The sequence below is a fragment of the Haliotis cracherodii genome, unplaced genomic scaffold (assembly GCF_022045235.1).
Source record: "Haliotis cracherodii isolate W230 unplaced genomic scaffold, xgHalCrac1.p SCAF_2, whole genome shotgun sequence".
Taxonomy (NCBI): domain Eukaryota; kingdom Metazoa; phylum Mollusca; class Gastropoda; order Lepetellida; family Haliotidae; genus Haliotis; species Haliotis cracherodii.
Window position 1 is genome coordinate 80,484,808 of NW_027266275.1, and position 22,376 is coordinate 80,507,183.

General features: G+C 40.0%; 1 protein-coding gene across 1 annotated transcript; it reads left to right on the top strand.

Moving 5' to 3' along the window:
• The first annotated feature begins 423 nt into the window (after positions 1 to 423).
• LOC139468572 (small ribosomal subunit protein uS4) lies at positions 424 to 4,617 on the top strand. Its single transcript, XM_071250635.1, has 5 exons — positions 424 to 516; positions 2,459 to 2,693; positions 2,875 to 3,061; positions 4,069 to 4,172; positions 4,491 to 4,617. The coding sequence occupies exons 2-5, from the start codon at positions 2,477 to 2,479 to the stop codon at positions 4,556 to 4,558; spliced, it is 576 nt and encodes a 191-aa protein (XP_071106736.1). The 5' UTR covers positions 424 to 516; positions 2,459 to 2,476; the 3' UTR covers positions 4,559 to 4,617.
• The last annotated feature ends 17,759 nt before the right edge of the window (positions 4,618 to 22,376 follow it).

Here is a 22,376-nt window from a genome sequence, read left to right on the forward strand (position 1 = left end):
CTACCACATTACATAATGTTATCTCAGCGAAAACAAACATGTGTTAAGCAGATAACATTTCTGTTAAGCAGATAACATTTAACATGGTAACATTTAAAAAGAATCAGGGGGCCATCTTATTTGGACCAGTGATTCGTACACTTACACACATATCGCAAAAGACTAAACCGGTTATTAACTGAAAAATGGACTTAGCGTCTGACGTGTTGGGTACGAACATAAAAATGCAGCGAGATTGCGGTTCTTATCTATTCAGAAGCAAATGTTGCTATTGAAAAGTTATCTCCCTTTGTGATAAGAAATAGTTACACAGATTTTGTGAGTTGCATGTGAATTTTGGACCCGCAAAACTCAATATTTTCAATGGTTGTAATATAACCATTGTGTTGTACGACTTTGAAAAACTTGTGAGAGCGTGAGCTACACTGTCAATAGATATAGTACTCGCGGCAGAATTTGTGACGTCAGACACGCCGGAACTATATTCCTCCTCTTTCACGTGGTCGCGCCATACTGGTGAGCACATGTTAGGTCGAGCTCTCGGAACTTAGTGTTTTCAATGGACTAGAATTTAATGTATCAAGTTTTAAACACGTTTTAATGTTAGCACATGGTGTAATATAAGGGCATACCAGAATGTAGGTGTGATTTTGAAGGCATTATTCCATTTATTCAGCGTTAAAAGTTGGCACTAGTCCTTGCGAAATTGCCCAATACCTTAGGTATCATAAGGACTAGTAGAAATCTACAATTTTAAAAGGTTTTGCTATATGTTATCATTATAAGTACTTGTGGAGAAAAAACTTTCTACCGTTGGTCATAACTCACTGCCTTTGAATGCAACGGCTTGCACAAAACACGATGTTGGGCCAACGGGTTTTTAAAGGAATGGCCTATCGGTAATAAATCGGTATAAATACCTTCTTAAAGGTTGGCATTTCATGCTTCAAGACTAGAGGGAGCCAAATGATGCACATGAGCCGTCTATGGCGAAATGTATGTTGGTCATCGACCTGTGTCGGTGGACCCTAAGAGAAAAAAAAGGGTGCAATTATGAGTCTGTTTGCCGCCCAATAGCATCACAAAAACATAAATACGTATATCACGAAAATTACCTACTGGCTAGCGACAATGCAGTTATTGCCACTCCCCGTTATAGCGCACGTGGTCACGTCATTTTACTTTCGCTCGTTTTCATTATAAGAGAAATATTAATCCGAAAGTGATGACCTAAACGGACTCTTGTGAGGAAATATTTAGAAAAGAAAAACCACCATAATCACCTTGCTCAATTCAACCTTAGAAAAGACACGGGTCGTTGTGTAGCGGGAGAAAAAAGATAATAAAAAACGATGATGCACTTTCAGTTCAGTCATTGCTATCTGTATGTCATTTCTTCCCCAAATTACAATTCTGAAACCTATTCGAGCCATTTCCAAAATGCATAACCTGTATTATATATCATGTGTAAATTAAATTTGTGGAATATTGGTTTTTGTCAGTTTGCAGACAAATTGATAATAGCATTTCTTAATCATTTTGATGAATAAAAAAATTTAGTGCGATACCTGAGATACTTACAAATGTAATTTGTATGACTGAAGCAGTGCGCATGATCAATTGGCACATGCTGTTAACATGACAAAGATAACTGGTACAGTAAGTTGACGGGAAAGTTCTCTTTCCGCTGCTTAGATACCTTATCCTAGCATTATAACAAAAATCAACTGAATCTCATTCCAGGGGAAGAAATTAGTGCATTTTCTCATACAAAGTTACTGGTACAGTCATGTTTGTAAACGGAATGTGTCAAATACACACATGAAAAAAAGGTTATAACTGGTCGGTGATCAGTAGATTTTCGTGATCATTAGGGGCGGTCGGATAGTCTAGTGGTTAAAGTGTTCACTCATCACGCGAAAACCAGTGTTCGATTCCCGACTTAGGTACAATGTGTGAAGCCCATTTCTGGTGTCCCCCACTATGGTATTGCTGGAATATTGCTAAAAGCAGCATAAAACCCTACTCGCTCATGATCGTTAGGGTAGGTTACACAGAACTCATCCTTGGCTCATAGATCCTTGAAAGAAAATGGTTGCAAACATGTCTACTATAGTGGCTCCGTTACTTGCATGATTATCATTCGGATTTCATAAAAAAAAAAAAGAAACAACTTGTGACAGTATCCTATCTGGCTTAGAATAGGTCTTAAGTAATCGTAAAAGGCGACTAACAGGATCGCGTTGTCATGCTTGCTGATTTTGTTGATGCATGTTGTCCTATCCCAAAATTGTGGAATCGATGACCATGATATCGATCACTTGATTGTCTGGTTAAGACTTGATTATTTACAGACTGCTGTCGTATAGCGGGAATATTGCTGAGTGCTGCGTTAAGCTACAGAGTATTATTACCAACAATATATGCAATAAACTGAAACTGTTTAATTTATTTTCAGGCTTAAAACCCAGACAAAATGCCGCGAATTCCTTTGGTTCAAAGTAAGACGTACACCACTCCTAGGCGTCCTTTTGAAAAGGAACGTCTTGACCAGGAGTTAAAGCTCATTGGCGAATATGGTCTAAGGAACAAGAGGGAAGTGTGGCGTGTCAAATACACTTTGGCCAGAATCCGAAAGTCAGCCCGAGAGCTGCTCACCCTTGACGAAAAGGAGCCCAGACGACTTTTTGAAGGTATAAAACTTCACCTGTGTGCAGCTGATATGTTTATGAACCTTTTGGTAGAATTCAGAATTTTGTTAAGTAATCTATGTTCATTATCAGCTGACTTTTCTGATCAATCAAAATTATCAAAGCAAACAATGTAGTAAACATCAATTAGCAACTTACCTACAGTTGTTACTTATGTTAACAGGTAATGCTCTCCTACGTCGGCTCGTGCGTATTGGTGTGTTGGACGAGGGCAAGATGAAGCTCGATTACGTCCTGGGTTTGAGACTTGAGGATTTCTTGGAGAGACGTCTGCAGACTCAGGTCTTCAAGTTGGGCCTTGCCAAGAGTATCCATCATGCACGTGTGCTCATCAGACAGAGACATATCAGGTATGGGGAGAAAGAAAAGCATTTCTGAAAGTATCCGTTTTATCACCTCCAAGGCATGCCCATGACATAACAGTTGAAATGAGTGACAGTTTATTGGCTGTGCAACGTTTGTCAACTTCAGATTAAATGACTTGCCACAAATTATGTATGTCAAAAACAATTCTTTGGCTCAGGTGAATGCAAAATTGAAATGTTAAGATCTATTCATTTAATGCAGGTTAATTTACATGACGCCTTGATTAGAATAGTTTTCAGCATCCCATGCTTGCCGTAAGAGACGAATTTGCTTGTCATGAGGTGACTAAAAAGATTGTGTGGTTGGGATCATGGACTTGATTGATGCATGTCATCGCATCCCATTTGCGTGGATCGATGCGATCGCTGGATTGTCTGGTCCAGACAGTTATTTCCAGACCACCTTCATACAGCTTGAATATTGCTGAGTGCAGCGTTAAACAAATAATTTACATGATTTCCTTGTTTGATTTATGCATTACTTCAAATTTCCAGGTGATTAATAGGCCACTGGGGTTGAGGCCCTAAGTCTATTGAAGTTGTTACCCCAAAGGGATGAAGGATCATTCATTACATAGGAGGCCACTGGGTTATAAAATCCAAGTCTCCTGTTAGCCGCAGTAACTGAGAGGACTAATGATAGGCCACTGGGGTTTACCCTACGTCTATCGAAGTACCCTGATGACGTTACACTGGCTCATCGAGGTGAAATGCAGTCCAAATACCTTGATTCTCCGGATTTCCTGAAATTTGCATTTTCAAAATAAGTAATAAAGGAAAACATGAAGTGGTTTTGTTTAATGCAGATGAATTTCATTGTGTCTGAAGAAGTGTGATTTCTTTTGAGATATGTTGAATACCTTGCACATTACTAGTAATAACAAAGAAATGATCAGTATCGGAAGGATTTAAGAAGTTGTCAGAAATACTTATGTTTGCACTGTGTATTGTAGCATTTAATTATTGAAATACATGTTAGCCTTCTCTTTCAGAGTACGTAAACAGGTGGTGAACATCCCATCATATGTGGTACGTCTGGACTCCCAGAAGCACATTGACTTCTCCCTCAGATCACCTTACGGTGGCGGCAGACCTGGTGAGTTGACAAAGGGGAGATAACTTTTAATATGCTGACACTGTTTCATATTGAGCATGATGTTGTAGGATTGTGTAATCAAATGGTTAACACTTTGATTGTTGCACTATAGACCATAGCTCTATTCCCAAGGTGTAATGTGTCTAGCTGACAACTTTGTTTCACCACCCTTTATATTATGTGGCGGAAGTATTGTGTCATGTAGAGTTGAAATGGTTAAATGATGTGAACTAAGTGAAAGTAAATATTCTTAAGACATATGCTTATAGGAACATTGTACTTGTCAAACAGATGTATGAGAGTATTCTTTGTTTACAGGCCGTGTCAAGAGGAAGAACGCCAAGAAGGGAACTGGTGGCGCAGCTGCTGATGATGATGAGGATTAAGAAGCAACACACTTGTTCTGCTGTAATTTATAGTGGAATAAAACAACAATCAAGGGAAATTTGTGTTTTCTTATATTTCGAAGGTTGAAACTTAATTTTGACCGGTTCAAATGTAGGAGTGAAAGCAGTTTTATAACCCTTATTGTAAAATGTGTCGTTTACAATATGGGTTAACATCGTACATATCTCCCCTAATTGTAAGTTTTGGGGGGGGGGATATAGCCTTCAGTATGTCCGTCCGTCTGTAATCATTGTTTGTCCGGAGCATATTTCCTAAACCGTACAACCTAGCTTCACAAAACTTGGTACACTTAACAATCAGGCTCAGTAGTAGTGCCTTTTGTTATTTAGAGATTTTTTATTTTTTTTATTTTTGTCGTTTCCATGGAAATTTTATTAACTTAGGAAATTTGAGGGTACTGCTCTTGTCCGGAGCATATCTCCCAAACCATACAACTTAGCTTCTCAAAAGTTTTTACACCTATCAAGCAGGTTATGTAGTGGTGCCTTTGCTATTAACAGATTTTTTTCTTTTTTTTTCAATGTAAATTGAAAATTGAAGAACTAGTAGTGTACAAGAAGTGCAGTTTGATATTTATAGATTTTAATCTTTTTAATTTGTAGCCCCTGGCATTTGAGATCATCAGAAAGTGAGCTACATGAACCAATATTTAATAACCTTCATTATATTTCTGGTTTTGGCATAAAGGAAAAAGATTTCCTTGCCAATCTAAAAACATTTGAAGGTACACACAGTTTACCGAAATGCCACGTCAGGGGGGGATATGCCATCTTCGGATGACTCCTGTTTAAACACTGTTATGGTTCTGGCTCCATGTTCTTCCCCTGCTACGAAGTGGGTGGGCTATATAGGAACGGAGTTAGTCTGTCCGTCCGCTTATGAAAAAGAACAAATGTTATGAAAAAAACATTAGTCCGAGAAGTAAAATTTTACACTTGTCGCTGGTCATGATCGGAATGAGCTTTAAACGATTGTACAGAGTTGTGGCCCTTGCTCCATGCTTTTCAACTTGGTGCATTCTTTCTGAAATGGGGAAAAGTTTCTCAGAAGCTAAAGTTACTTGAATGAAAGTCTGTATGCTTATCTAAGAGAAACTTGTCCAGAAAACTCGCAAACTGGTGCCTCAAATGATTTTTTCGTCACTTTATTCAAACAACTTCTTCTGAACCACTAATAGGAAATTAAAGAAATTTGACTGTAAGCATCCCTAGGTGTTGGGGATTCAAAATTGTACAAATGGTGGGACACACACACCCACCAACCCACCCGCCCATCCAAAGGGGCTGAGAGGCGAGGCCAAATAGGGGTAGTTTGGCTATATTGCTTTTAGCGATAACCTCTCTGGGACTAAGAACTAGATATCAACCATATTTGGTTGGAAGCATTCTCCGGTGGTGAGGAATGGTTGGCTCTGAGTCCGTGTGCTATCTTAGTGGGTTCCATATCCATGTTAAACTGCGGCATGTCATAATCTTGAACGCAAAGTCAAACCCCGTCTCCGTTAACACATGACAGTAAGTCTCCGTTAACACGTGACAGTAAGTCTCCGTTAACGTGTAAAAGCCTGTCTCCGTTAACACGTGACAGTAAGTCTCCGTTAACGTGTGAAAGTAAGTCTCTGTTAACACATGACAGTAAGTCGACATTAGTATTTTCCAGTTCGAGGTCCAACATTTATGTGGTGATCATTTCATTTTCAAAAAATATAATTTCAACGGGTTTCATTCTAGAACCTAGAGGCCTCCCCTAAATAAACCAGCGCGTTGGCAGCGCAGTGCAGTGCAGTGCGTCGACAGCAAAGAAATCGCACTCGTTGTTTTGAAATAATCAACCTTAATTAACGCAGTGCAGCGAAAGCCGACGGCAGTAAATTTTTTAAGATGTCATTTCGGGGTAAAAAAAAAAATGTGATTTGACAAATACAGTCTTTATTGAAGGAAACACGATGCTAAAATCGCAAATAAATGAAGACTTATTGAATCTTGAAGAACAGAAACATCAGTGTCTGTATGCTATTAATCAAAACATTTCAAAGACGCCGAAATGGCAAATACTTCCTGGCCAGCCACCGACAGTTTCGTCAATAAAATGAATTTAAATCTAGTCCCTTTGCACCTTTAACATCGTTCGTCTATTCAAGTGATATCTGATTTTCTAATTTAAAAAATAAATAATTCGTCTTTATTTGATAACCGACAAGTGCATTCTAGGTCTGTATGTCAAATTATGACGAACAACATTCCTGATGCTAATTCACCTCGCGAACACTGGTTGTCGTCATTATTTGAAAGTGGTTTCTAAACACATACTTATAATATATTGTCGTACAACTGAGTCGACTTTCAGCAGAGATTTCTTATAGTTATGGAAAGGGCTTTCAGTTGCATTCATTTACACAGGCGTTACGCTGTCGACAGTAAAGTTATTATCCATACAGTTATACGTTTTTTGTGAGAAATTTTTTTGAAAGTTCAGAAAAAAAATACATTTCCATATTTGCCTGTTTAAACTTAAAATTTTCACAAGAGTGTGAGTAAGATGCCATGAAGGCTGACATGTGAAAATCAGACAAACCCATGTTGAAGTAAACATCTTCGTGTTGTTTTAAGCGTCGCTTTTTGTAATCTTCCATAATGTCTTTGCACGATGTATTTACGTAAAATACTTCCAGAAGCTGTCACCAAATGACACTCAACCTGGTTGCATTTGACATGGCTGTTGACCTTTGTCTTCCTCCGGCTCAGCGTGGAATAACACCCCTCTACAAGGGCTTCTGTGTTTACACGCGACAGCGAAGCACTAAATATCGAATGTGTAATGGTTTCTTGGTTACTTCTTTGTGTGTTAGAACACAGGATACATCAATGTTTGGCATGATCAAGTGGCTTGTGTTGAGATATGTTATATGGAGATGTTCAGGCACGGTTCAAGAAGGGCATTCCACGTTCTTCTAGCTACGTGTATACCTCTACGGCGACCTCATCAAAATATATGACTATAGTATCAACGACTAAATCTGACTGTATAGAATGCTACACATTCGTACTTTTCAGTATTGGTAAAAACATATTTTATTTCCGTAAATTAAACACGGTCCTGTAATACATACAGTGAAAACTTGAAATACAGTCAAGCTAATAATAATATGTAGATAATACTAGTCGATGTGATGGAGGTGAGTCGGGTGCTGGTAATATGCTATATAAAATGTTTAAAAATCAATTCAAAATCGTTTTGTCTGTTAATTATAGTCATGTACAGATGCCAAAGCTATATGGTTGATGTTTTCGGTTGCTGGGGAATTGCCATTAAGTGCTGAACTGAGGTTATATCCCAGGGTTCAGAATTATGAGTTTGATCTCATATACTGAACCGCAAAAGAAACGTCACCCCAAGTAACATTGCATGAAAATTTGTCATTTAAATATCTGGGTAATTTTTGTCAAGGTTTCTAAAATTAAACACTACCTTGTCCGGAAAAATGAAATTTGATGATAAAAAACAAAGCAGATGACAATAACACCGATCGCCCAAACGCATCACGGGAACGGCCATGGTAACCCGATGCACGTCAGTTCCGTGCAAACTGAAATGCACATGCGTTCCCCCATTTTTTGCCCTACAAAATTCCACCCAGATCGGATAACATTCATTTGTCATGAAGTGCTACCACATGCTAAGATTGACAAGAAATCAGCGACACTAAGCCCCTGGACGATTGCCACCTGGACAAACCGCCCGGCAAGTAGCCAATGCATTTCAAGTCCACGTAAGGACCATATACAGGCTCCGGCAACGGTACCAGACCACCAACACTACAGATGACCGACCACGTAGTGGAAGACCAAGAGTAACCACCAGTCAGATTGTGCGACAGCATCTTCAAGAGCACTTTGTTACTGCTGCGGAAACTGCTCGACAGACCATGGGGACACACCAGCGACACATTAGTGCGGACACCGTGCGTCGACGATTGACGAACAGGCACTTCAACTGTCACATGAGACACAGAGGACCCATTCTGACACCACGTCATCGCCGGGACCGTCGTCAGTGGGCAACACAGCACCAGCATTGGCGCCACCAGCAGTGGAGAAGAGTCCTCTTCTCAGACGAGAGCCGTTACTATATCTCAACAGCAGATGCCAGAGAGAGTCTGGCGACGCCATGGGGAACGTTATTCGGATGCTTGTGTTGTTGAGATAGACTCGTGGGGTGGTCCGAGCATCATGGTGTGGGGTTGAATTCGTCTTGCACAGGGGGTCGGCCCTGTGGTCTTCCTGAACATCGGTCCAGGGAGAGGCAATGGTGTCACAGCAGCTCGGTACATTGATCCAGTCTTAGGACCATACGCCATACCTCATTTGGCACGTCGCCGAAACCACAAGTTTCAGCATGATAACGCCCGTGCCCATACTGCGAGAGCTACACGAGACTTCCTCCAGCAGAATGGCATCAGAACCATGCTGTGGCCTGCCCTCAGACCCGGTTTAAATCCCATTGAGCACCTGTTGGACGAGATTCAAAGACGGCTGAATGACGTCCGACCAAGGTCGACAACTCCAGCTGAACTGCGACAGGCATTCCTCAGAGTGTGGGCTCAAGTGCCTATGGCCTTCATCAACCGCGTCATCCATTCCATGTATCGACGTTCACAGCAGTCATCAATGCACATGGCGGACACACGAGATACTGACTTGTGAGTCCATTTACTCAGAGACTAGTGTTGTGTTTCACTTTAAGAACATTTGACACTTTAATTTCAACTTTGATGATAAGTTTTGCCAAGTTTCATCTTTTTAATATGTCTCAAAGTATGTTTACAGTAGAGTATTGGTTTCAGTATAGTATTATAGCATTATGATATGAACGTATTAAGAAATAATGAGCAGTGTCTTCGCGTATCGAACCAGAGGAACAAGAAGGGCCTTTATACGAGGGGTGGTCATTAAAGATTTCCCCTAAACCACTTAGGGTTATCATATTTGGTTGAAATTTCACATGTGTAATGATACATGTATCTATGGGTTATGTCTGAATTTGCAGCACCGAACTATTAATCTTACCACTTTTACAGGTGTTATGATCGAGTAGGGTGTGACAATGGAGCCAGTAGAATATCGAGCAGTGATTAGGTTTTTATATTTGAAAGGTCGCACACCAAAAGAAAGTTTCGATGAAATGAAAGCAACTTATGGGGAAGATGCCCCATCATATGACGTTGTTAAACACTGGCATCGCCAGTTCAAGTGTGGTCGGACATCTGTGGAAACAGCTGCCATTCCCGGTCGCCCCCATTCAGCCATTGATGAGGACACTATCCATCAAGTGGAGACCGCCATTTTGGCAGACCGACGTATAACTGTTCGCCAGTTAGCACAAGATGTCAAGATCAGTGTAGGGTCTGTGGAAAAAATCATCCATGACAATTTGAACATGCATAAGGTGTCTGCACGATAGATTCCCAGGTTGCTCACACCTTTCCAAAAGCAGGAACGAGTCAATTGCTCAAAGGATCGCAATTATAGGCAGTCAAGTCACTCTATCCTTGTCTGAGTCGCTAGCGATAGATTTCACATATTCTCGATCCGTAGTTAAGTCAAAGTGCTATGTATTATCATCAATTATAAAAACAACTTGTTTAAAAGATCATATGGAACCGGTGTTGTTAAAATCTGTTGATAAATTGTTCCACATAGTTGGTAGTATTTGGAATAAATGCATTTGCATAGTTTTCCTGCATTTAATAACTTGTAAGTTGGAACTATTCCTTAGCGAGTAATTACTTAGACGAGACCAGGAAGACAATCAAGAGTTAACCTTTTTACCATTTAATAGTAGATCATCATTTTAAAATTATTTCGTCAAAACACCTTTTGAGGTTTTTCTAATATTTGAATCTGATCTACTGTACAATTATTCCATATGATATAAACTTAAATATTTCCATAAAGTGGAGGAATTGGCAAACAAGCAAATGTTGATTATCTGAATGCCTCTCCCAAACATGATACACATACAAATTGCAATGTTTTGAAAGTGTCATGTGAAATAGCATACATTTTATTATTGACATTAAGGATAATTATTGTTCTGTAAGTGTTTTATTACTAGGTGACTACAGCTACGTTATTATTTACATCCAGCACAACAACCTCCTAGTATCATATACCAAAGCCAACATCTCAGACAAAATCCTTCAATCGGCAAGAATATAACTATAGAATATAACTGTGCACTGATTTCCAGATTTCCAGATATGTTACAGTCGCTAAATGTGAATTACCATTTATGTAAAAGATAAGCTTTATATTAAGTATACTGATCAGTTAAGTCCAACCGGGCTAAGAGATACGGGTACTGGTAAAATGTAAATACGAGAACTATTTGATAGGATTTTTTTATCGATCAGATAAGACCGATAATTACTGGGAATGAATCAAACAGTCATTTGCTGACACTTTATGCAGTACGACAAATCGCTACAGAACCTACAAGGATCACACAAACATCAAGTATATTAATTTTTTTAATATTTGTTTCGAATACCGATATGGTACGTGAGTCGGGTGTACATGATCCTATTTGTAGTGATCATTGTCCTGTATACTGCAATATTAAAGAGAAGATTCCCCCTCTTTTAGCTTATCAGAGAAAAATATATAATTATGTTTTAGCTGATGCTGGTGGTGTGAGCAGAAGTATCACTAATACTAATTGTGTTAAAATGTTTTCTGTAGTAAATGTAGATGCTATTGCACAGGATATTGTTGCGTCAATCATCAGAATTAGTGACGTTTTCATACCTAGTAAGACAGTAACAATAAGATCAGTTGACCCCCCTTGGATAAATAGCTATATCCGTAGACTCATTCGTAAGAGAAATCGCCAACATAAGAGTGAGTGAGTGAGTTTGGTTTTACGCCGCTTTTAGCAATATTCCAGCAATATCACGACGGGGGACACCAGAAATGGGCTTCACACATTGTACCCATGTCGGAAATCGGACCCAGTGTGACAAGCGAATGCTTCAACTACTAGGCTGCCCGACCGCCCCTACTAGGCCACCCCACCGCCCCTACTAGGCTACCCGACCGCCCCTACTAGGCTGCCCGACCGCCCCTACTAGGCTGCCCGACCCCCCCCTACTAGGCTACCCCACCGCCCCTACTAGGCTGCCCCACCGCCCCTACTAGGCTGCCCCACCGCCCCTACTAGGCTACCCCACCGCCCCTACTAGGCTACCCCACCGCCCCTACTAGGCTACCCCACCACCCCTACTAGGCTACCCCACCGCCCCTACTAGGCTGCCCGACCGCCCCTACTAGGCTACCCGACCGCCCCTACTAGGCTACCCGACCGCCCCTACTAGGCTGCCCCACCGCCCCTACTAGGCTACCCGACCGCCCCTACTAGGCTGCCCGACCGCCCCTACTAGGATACTCGACCGCCCCTACTAGGCTGCCGGACCGCCCCTACTAGGCCACCCCACCGCCCCTACTAGGCTACCCGACCGCCCCTACTAGGCTACCCGACCGCCCCTACGCCAACATAAGAGGGCTAAGAAGAAAAACTTAAGATAAAGACTGTGCTAATTTTAGATTATTTAGGAATAAAGTCTCTTCGGCGGTACGAAAAACAAAGAAGGATTATTCATCGAAGATTGATAAACAAATTAATGATAGTTGCAATTCTAAAACCTGGTGAACCTTAGTCAAATCCTATTTAAAAATAAATCAAAATAATAGAGATATACTTTATGATAGAGATATACTATATGATGATGTTGAATCAATTGCTAACGTTCTTTTGTTGAACAATCAAATGTTAATGTCCCTGATAAACAGCTACCAGTCTTTGGGCTTAGTAACAAGATTTTAACTGACATAAATTTGACCAGAAATGAGGTTCAGGATGCCCTAACATCAGCTGACACAACAAACACAACAGGGCCAGATGGGATTAGTAATAAACTTTTAAAATTCATGGCACTTTCCATATCTGATCCTCTTACCAAACTTTACAATTTGTCCTTCGGTACCTCTGTTTTCCATCCACATGGAAAGAAGCTTCAGTCATACCTATTCAGAAAAAGGGCAGTGTGAACAAATGTTCAAATTACTGACCAGTTGCTCCTACAAGCTGCTTAGCAAAGGTATGTGACAAATGTGTATTAAAATACGTATATAATGTCTTTAGATGGAGATTTGCAATGGAGATTTATGCCTGATTTTTGTACTGCATTTCAGTTAACTTTATGATTATATAGCAAAAACACTCGATAATGGTGAAGAAGTTAGAGCAGTATTTTGCGATATTAGCGAAGCTTTCGAGAAGGTATGGCATAAGGGCATTTTGTGTAAATATAAAGCTTGCGGAATCCGTGAGAACTTAACATTAAAGTGGTTTAATAGCTGCCTTGAAGAAAGGCCACAGAGAGTTGTTATTCAAAGTAGTAAATCTAGCTTGGAACCTGTAATGGATGGATTTCCACAGGGGTCACTGCTATTCCATGTATACATTCATAATGATATCGTTGATGACATTGTTAGCAATATTTGACTGTTTGCAGATGACACGTCGCTATATGTAATTGTAGGAGATCCAAATACTACTGCATATAATATCAATGCCAATTTAGAGGAAATTACCAATTGGGCACATGAAGGGCATGTAAATTTAATCCAGAACAAAACCTGTTCAATTCTCACTTAAAATCTGCCCAAGTGCAAAACCTAGTCTCAAAATGAAAGGAATTGATATTTAAGAAGTACAAAATCATAAACATTTGGGATTAACATTCCAGTCAGATTGTTTATGGCATTCGCATATTGACGACACAGTTAAAAAGAAGCCCTATGATTAATTGCCTTAGAAGTCTTAAATACCGCCTTTCACGGAAATTGTTAGAAATTATGTACAAGTCTTTCATATTGCCCATATTTAAATATTGCTCTCATATTTGGGATAATTGTACCAAAGAACAAGAATTAATTCTAGAAATTTTACATTTAGATGCACTAAGGACTTTTTGTGGGGCTACAAGGGGTACAAGCCATGATAATCATCATAGAGAAACTAATTATCAATCATTAGCCAAAAGAAGATTAAATTCACTTTTCTTTTTGAAAGGTTCCATCTGACTATGAAGATCTAATCACGCAATCGACTATCTTAATTAGTAACAATGGTGTTTTTAATAATTCGTTCCGGGTCATTCTCAGCTTGCTCAAAATCGGTCTATGTCAATAAGGTGACCGTCTGCCATGAACTATATTTGCCAAGACATAAATAAAATTAATTAACACGATGGTATGATATAATACAAAGGGGTGTTTTGAAATTATTTTTATGTATATCTATTTTTTATAATAAAAAAGTTGATTGCGTTTCTGCTGCTGTTCGTATAGTATAGAAGCCAGTAGATGGTTGGTTTGCTATGCTATACCAATGCTGGGAAGGACTATTAAGTTATTGGGGGTGACAAGCATCTGTCATCTTATGGAACGGAACCATTTGTGATTTATGGCAGAGATTCGTCAGTTTATTCCCAGTATGTATTTCGTATATCAGCCCTGTATATAACACCAATCAGCATATTTTGAAACTTACATTTTGTCTTTACCTACATTACCTCAAACCGAGAAGTTCTAAGTCATACATTCGCCAGGCATACAGTGTGTCCTTTATGTAGATAGCTGCACCACCTCCCCTGGTTGTTCTGCCTTTCCTTGTGGTAAGAGGCGACTAACGGAATAGGGTGGTCAGGCTAGGTGATTTGGTGAATGTATGTCATCGTATCTGAACCGATGTTCATGATGTCAATGCCTGGATTGCCTGGTCCAGACTCGACTAGTTACAGACCGCGGTCATATACCTGGAATATTGCTGAGTGCAACGTTAAACGAACAAAGGAAAGAAACATCGTTTGAAGGTGTTATAAACGATTCTGCCCATTTTTTAAACATATTTGTATTTCATAAACGAAGTCTTGATTGGTAAACAAGCAAAACATTGCTTATAATAATGCCATATACTGCACTTTTGTAGTGGGGTGTATCACATGTGGTTAATAGTTTCATTTCACTGCCACAGGTAAATATATAACATATAGACATGTTTGCCGATTCACATCTACATAAATGTGTTGTTAGGATGTTTCTGATTTTGACAATATGTTATTTCACAACCTATGAAACATAGTTTGTCAACAGACAATTTTCCTATATAAAAACCATTCTATTAACAATGTCAACAATTGACGTAGATCACTCATGTTCAATTCAATATGTTTAAGGAAGAGAATGAATCCTTATTATGAGGAACAGAACGTTTCGGAGTATATGCTTAATCCTTCATCAGGTGAAATATGTTATATTATTCATAAAGGTAACTTTCCAACAGTTTAGCTGCTTGAAGTACTCACGGCTCATCTAAACGCCGTGTTGTAGTAGTTGTTGTTGTTGAATTAAGTGTTTAAGAGGTCGCCTTCTGCCTTAGCAATTTCGGCTGACCTGCCCCTCCTTGGGACTGTGTGTGAGAAGGGTTAAACGCCGTGTTATGTGAAAACGGTTTTATAATTACATCAATCATACCTTTACACCTGTTGGTCGTGTGCTGTAGTTACAATGCTAAAAGATATGGGATTTGCAATTTACACAAGCAAGAGCGCAGATAATAGTAGACTTTGAACTACAGCTCGCCTTTATTGAAAACGAAACACTTTCTCGCCCTGCCCTCTGTTGAATCAAAGGCTACAGATTAAATGAAAAGGGCATTGTACACTTGTGACGATCTCAGCCTTGTGTTGTTTTAGTCCGAATGCTTCTCCTCAATTGTTGTTACAACCCCTTCTGTGTTGTTACAGTTTAGGCCTCCTCAGATGTTGTTAGGGTTGTTATCAACAGCTATCCATACACAGTAGAGATCTCGTAGTTTCAGTCCATTATTATGCTGCTCGTCTTAAATGTACCGAAGCCTTTACGAGTAAGTCCCTTTGTTGGCGTAGAAATCACAATCTCCCCTTAAGTGAATATAAGCAGCCGATTTAGGCATTACCATTTAAAACTGTCGTTGATAACTTTCGGAGTCCGGTGTCGTTAACCTTCGTTAGATATTTAGTGCAGTGAATACTGAATATACCGAGGTTAGCGTTAACATTTACAACTATCGTTGATAACTTCAAGAGTGTCGCGTCGTTGAACTTCGTTAGATATTCAGTGCAGTTAACACAGAATTAGCTATATATCTGCATTTGAATAAAGGACGGTGTAATACTTCCCGAATCAATTATGGACAGTGTGTGTTCATGGGTGAAGTTCCGCCGGGCCGAGCGGCATTTCTGGGATGCATGTGAGGAGATTCGGCGCATTGATCAGCAGGATGAGGAGCTGCAGCGACGTCTAGATATTGCGTCCAGAAACGACGCCACATCCATGCTCTTCAACCTCACTCTCCGCCAGGAGGCGCTACGGGACATGAGGACCATGTTCATCGAGTTTGCAAATAAGATGGCGCATCGGGCGGAAGTATTGAGAAGGAAGATCCTGGAAGAAGAGAGTATCAGAGTGACAGGAGAGGCTTTGATCATGATCCAGGCGGATTTTGACAATGGGGGCCACATGGAGGGTACACGTGGATGATCCAGAGAGTCACCCATTCTGCTTGTGTATCATGCAGTTACCTTGTTTCAAGTGAGAAACGCAACATAGAACGGTGTTGTGAAGGCAAGGTGGAACAAGTAGAGACTGGTCGTTGCATCGTTGCATGTGTCCATGATACCACCTCATCAGAATGAGACCTGTGAAGATCCGGGGAAGAAGAGGTCTTCAGCGGCACATTCTTATCTTGGGACTATGCTTGTCGTAAGAGAGGACTAACGGGATCGGGTGGCCAGGCTCGCTGACTTGGTTGTTGTATTTCATCGTATCCAAATTGCGTCGATCGATGCTCGTGATGTCAATCCCTGGACAGCTAAACAATAGCCATACCACACAGAAGCACACCACTCTCGATCATACTTTGTTCATGATATTTGATGAGATAAAGGAGTATTACGAACTGTCAATAGCATTACGGTTTTGACATCACAATGTATACTTTTGTTTTACGACCGTCAAAATGGTCATTTTAAATTTGGCCATTGAAAACGTGCTGACCATTCCACATGCAAACGTGTACCACATTCACAACGGCTGCTGTATCTTCTACGAAGTAGACGAGCAATCATTGAATATAACATGCTTATCTTTGGAAATAAAATATGGTTTGGCTTTACCACTGTGACATCTTTGTTGCGAAGTTTCTGTAGATTTTGGTCACATTAAGTTGATCTGCCAAATAGTCACACCCGGATCATGTATGGTGTCTTCAAAGGTGGTGGGTGTTGCCTTGAGATTGTACCGTTCGCTCGTCATTCTGGTCGATTTCTGCATGGGCAAAATACATGAAGCCAAATCCCCGTGTGCGCCGACGATGTAATATGGCGAAGAGCGGTACAGAACCTACTCATTGACTCCCAGACGGATTTAATAATGAGGTCGAGAATAGAAAATAATGTTGTGACATATTTCTTCCTCGGTCATTTCCTGGCACCTCATACACCTCCGTTGTGATATGCCTAGATTAGTGCTTACTTTCATATGCAGCAGGACCAATGGCCTGTCCATTAACAAACATCGTAGCTTACATTACAATACTACCTTCTGATTGGTCAACCAATGCGCCCAGACTAGGACTAGGACAAAAACAAGCTATATGCCTATTACATTGATAGACATGTGAAGATCCGGGCTAGAATATGTCTCCAGCAACCTATGCTTGCCGTAAGAGGCTACTAACGGAATCGAGTGGTCAGATTCGCTTAATTGGCTGATGCATATCATCGTATCCCAACTTAGCAGAACGACGCACTGGGTTGTCTGGTCCAGACTCGACTATTTACAGGCCATCGTCCTTTAGCTGGAATATTGCTGACTGCGGCAACAAACTAACAAAATACTTGGAACAGTCCCTGTTAGAAAAAAGCGAAGAAGTTATGTCCTACCAGATCGTTGTCATTTAACCTTGGGTCGATGCACATGTACTGGCATACCTGACCAACTGATTATTTACTCGCAGCTCTGGTATGGCGTGCATGTTGATGACACGCTTAAAACGTTCACCTATTTTTACCAATTGGATTTCCCAGCTTGACTGAGGCGCCCATCTGGGTTTAGGATGTGCTCATCGTGAACTCGAATAACATATTCTCCCCGATTTTGAGGTGACAGTCGTCCAAAGCGCTATTATTTGTTGACATGACCAATTGATTGTGTGTTCGATTCAAAGATTCAACCCAATTTCACCCTTGACTTCGGCAGAATATCCGCGACACCGTTAACTAAATCACCCAACGATGGGGGAAATGTCAGTCTCCGTTGACACATGAAAGTATGTCTCCGTTCACACGTGAAAGTAATTCTACGTTAACACGTGAAACCCAGTTCCCGTTAACACGTGAAAGAAAATATCTGTTAACATGTGAAAGTAGGTCTCCTTTAACACGTGAAAGTAAGTCTACGTTCACACGTGAAAGTAAATCTACATTAACACGTGAAAGTAAATCTACATTAACACGTGAAAGTCAGTCCCCGTTAACACGTGAAAGTATGTCTCCGGTAACACGTGTAAGTAGGTCTCCGTTAACACGTGAAAGTAAGTCTCCGTTAACACGTGAAAGTAAGCCTACGTTAACACGTGAAAGTAAATCTCCGTTAACATGTGAACCTGAGTATATGTTAACACGTGAAAGTAAGTCTACGTTAACATGAGAAAGTAAATCACCGTTATCACGAGAAATTATCACGTCGACAGCATAAAATCGCCCAAGTTCTTATAAAATAATCAACCTTAATTAGCGCAGTGCGACGGCTGTACAAACATGTAATCGTCTAATGCTGCACCGAGTCTTTGGCAAATCCTCTTTTTATGATGTCATTTCAGGGTGAAAAGAAAACATGTGGTTTGACAAATACCGTCTTTATTGAAATAAACAGGATGCTAAAATCGCAAATAAATGAAGACTTATTGAAACAAAACATTACAAAGACGCCAAAATGGCAAATAATTCCTGGCCATCCATCGATAGTTTCGTCAATTTAATGAATTTAAATCAAGTGCTTTGCACCTGCAACATCTTTCGTCTATTCAAGCGATCTCTCATTTTCTACATTTCTTAACAAATTTCGTCTTTATTTGATAACCGACAAGTGCATTCCAGATCTGTATGTCAAATTATGACGAACTACGTTCCTGATGGTAATTCACCTTTTCGCGAACACTGGTTACCATCATTATTTGAAAGTGGTTTCTAAACACATACTAATAATACATATTCGTATTCGTCTGGGGAGGTCGGGTAGCCTAGTGGTTAAAGCGTTCGCTCGTCACGCCGAGGACCCGGGTTCGATTCCCGACATGGGTACAATGTGTGAAGCCCATTTCTGGTGTCCCCCGCCGTGATATTGCTGGAATATTGCTAAAAGCTGCTTAAAACCAAACTGCTTTTAGCAGAGATTTCGTTTGGTTATGGAAAAGTTGCATTCATTTACAGTGCATGGCTGTCGACAGGAAACAGATGTCGATAAACTGAGCTTGGATAAGTGTTCACCCACAGGACGAGGTGTGTGATAAGCACCCTGTTTGGTCTACGGGATCTGCATCAAAGGAGCAAAACAGCTTGCTTGAAAAGGGTGCTACAATCTGCAACGTCGCCATATGTTTTGTTTTGTTTATGTGTTTGTTTGTTGTTTAACGCCACACTGAGCAATATTCCAGTTATAGTCCAGACGTCTAGTGATTGATATCATGAGCATCGATCCACACAATTGGGATACAAGGACACACATCAGCCAAGTCAACGAGGATGACCACCCGATCCCGTTAGTCGCTTCTTACGACAAGCAGTCGCCTGTTACGACAAGCATGGGTTGTTGAAGACCTATTCTACCACGGATCTTCACGGATCTTATGTCAAGGAGTTTAGAGCAGTGATTGATTGCAACACAGGGTGGTCACACTAGGTACTGGTCGGAACGCCCTCCCTCCATGTCTTTTTTACGTGATTGTAGTGAGAATTAGTGTCTGTTTACTGTCATACAAATAACGATTTTCTTGTTCACCGGTCAATATATTAAGAACAGTAATGTATTCTCGGTACATGGGAGAAATATAAATATCATTTGCATAATAATGTAGCGAATACGGATCGAACGGAATGCGACCCATAGAAGTGGCGGCTTTACTGGACAGATTCACTCGCATAATAGTGTCCCGACTGGAATAGAAGAGCTGCCTCTCTGGCCCAACAACTACGCCATGGGCACGTAAGACGTGTTTAAACCGTCGGTAACCATTGCCGTCGTAGGAAGTGCTTATAATGTTGGAATGGTCACACGCATAGATAGTCCTGTGAGCAGTATCAAGTGAAATGGCAGACAATTTCGAAAACTGTCCATTCTTTGAAGATTGCACCTCTCTGAACCTCTTACCCTTGATATCTAAGCTATACACTTTGGCTTTATTGTTGGTTATAGCTAAAAATATCAATTGTCTCCCTTCATCCACAGCGATTGCATTGGCGTCTACCCCTTTTCTGAGGGTTGTATATTCACTGCTATCTATGCGGTAGGAACGTATCTCTTTCGTTGTTTTAACTGCCACAACTATACTGCGTAGTTTGGAGACCCACTCTATGGCAGATACATGCAGGGACTTTCCTCCAATGTATGGATAGTCTTCCGTTGACTTGTTATAAAGGAATATTTCTCTCGAATCAACAGGATACGTGCCTGTAGCCGAAACCACTAACAGCCTGGATCTTGTTTCGGCATCTGAATACTCGTCAGACTTCAGAACTATAAACAAAAGAAGAAAGAAAACGCGTAATTTAGGCAAGTATGTTGTAAGTTATGTAAATATCACCATCGCTATTATACCAGGGTAATGGTGGCTAATGATTTGGGATCGATGTAAACATGCTATATTATTACGGCCTATTTTTCGGAACAATATGTACATTACATAAAATAAATTTTGTCAGACAGTTTCCACAATATTGAAAACAAAGTGAGTAAGTATGGTACTACGCCGCTTTTAGCAATATTCCAGCAATATCACGGCGGGGGACACCAGAAATGGGCTTCACACGTTGTATCCATATGGGGAATCGAACCCAGGCCTTCGCCGTGACGAGCGAACGCTTTAACCACTAGGCTACCCCACCGCCCCTGAAAACAAAGACTGAGATATTAACACATATGGGTCATAATGAACAAATACACTGGTTATGTCCCACGAATCACATATGGGTTTACTTTCGAATGTCTCGCACGTTTTACGAAAATAATAAATCGAAGGACATGCAGAATGTGTTGTGGGTGAAATAACTGTTAGGCTCTCCCAATAAGAGGAAATTATATGTGTTTTGCGCTGACGAACAAATACTTTGTCTCAAACATCCCTGCAGCTCATCGTTGTGTATCTTTGTGGATTTGTAACTTTGAAACTTTGTGACTTTGTAACCTTTTTTTAATTGTTTTTATTTATTCCAGAGGGTACATAGTCATTGTATCATAAGATGCATCAAATCACATTGTTAAACATCATGAGAAATATTACAGGATGTGATATGACAGTAGGTTCACCTTTGACACATTGTAATAATTGTAAGCGGTATAGATTAAGTAAGCTAATCCGCCTGCGTTATGGTTTTCCCCATGAAGCTCCAGTTTTTAATGAAAGAAATTGTTGTTCCGTTTCTTTTTGCAATGAACAACTCGACATGGTAAATATCTTTCAGTATCTTTCTAAATGAATTAAAACATGGTTTTATTCCTGTAATATGTGTTACGTAAATGTGTCTTTTTGCTAATATCAATAAGTGATTTAATAAGAAGTTGTTTGTACCTCCAAAAAAGATATCTTATTTTGTGATAAAAACATGACCGAAAATAACATTTAGGAAAGCATTAAATTCGTCCCAGAATTCTTTGACATAAGAACATTCTAAATATACGTGAGCAATGTTTTCACTGTCTGGATTACAAAATGAACACAGGTTGTTGTCAACCAAGTTCATAGTTAACAATTCCTTTTTAGTGTATATAATTTTGTGTAGGAATTTGAATTTGAATTCTTATAGTTTTGTATCTATTGCAGATTTTCTTTATTGCAAAAATACATATTTCCAATTAATTTGATTGTTAAATTCTTGTTCCCACTTCTCCCAAATTTCTGGAAAGTTAGACGATGAAATAAAATAAATATCCCAGAACCTTTGCTTGTCTTAAGTAAATCAAGCCATGGAGAAAAAATGTTTCATTGCATTGTGTTTAGATGATGCACAAGATCTTTCTATGGCTTAGGGATGTTTTAGAGCAAACGGTTATAGTCTTATAAAGTACCTCTTATGCCATACATTACTTTCAGCTGAGGGAATGGAAGAAAGCCGTTCGAGTCACAAAAATCCTTTACACAGCAAATACCCCTTGTATACCAACTTTTAATAATCAAATCCGGAAATTTACATTTATGATTGTGCCACAGTGGTTGCATTAAAATTTCATTGACATCGTTTTAGTCTTGTTCGTGCGTTTTTCATATATTTGTTCCAAGCGTCTGTGTCTTTCCAAAATGGGTTTGCGATATTGAAGTGTTTTTGAATATTAGCGCCAAAACGGAAAATGTCTTGTAAGTGAAAGCCTTTAAGATGGTAGCTGTTTGGTTTGGAAATATATCGTTTGATACACGATACCT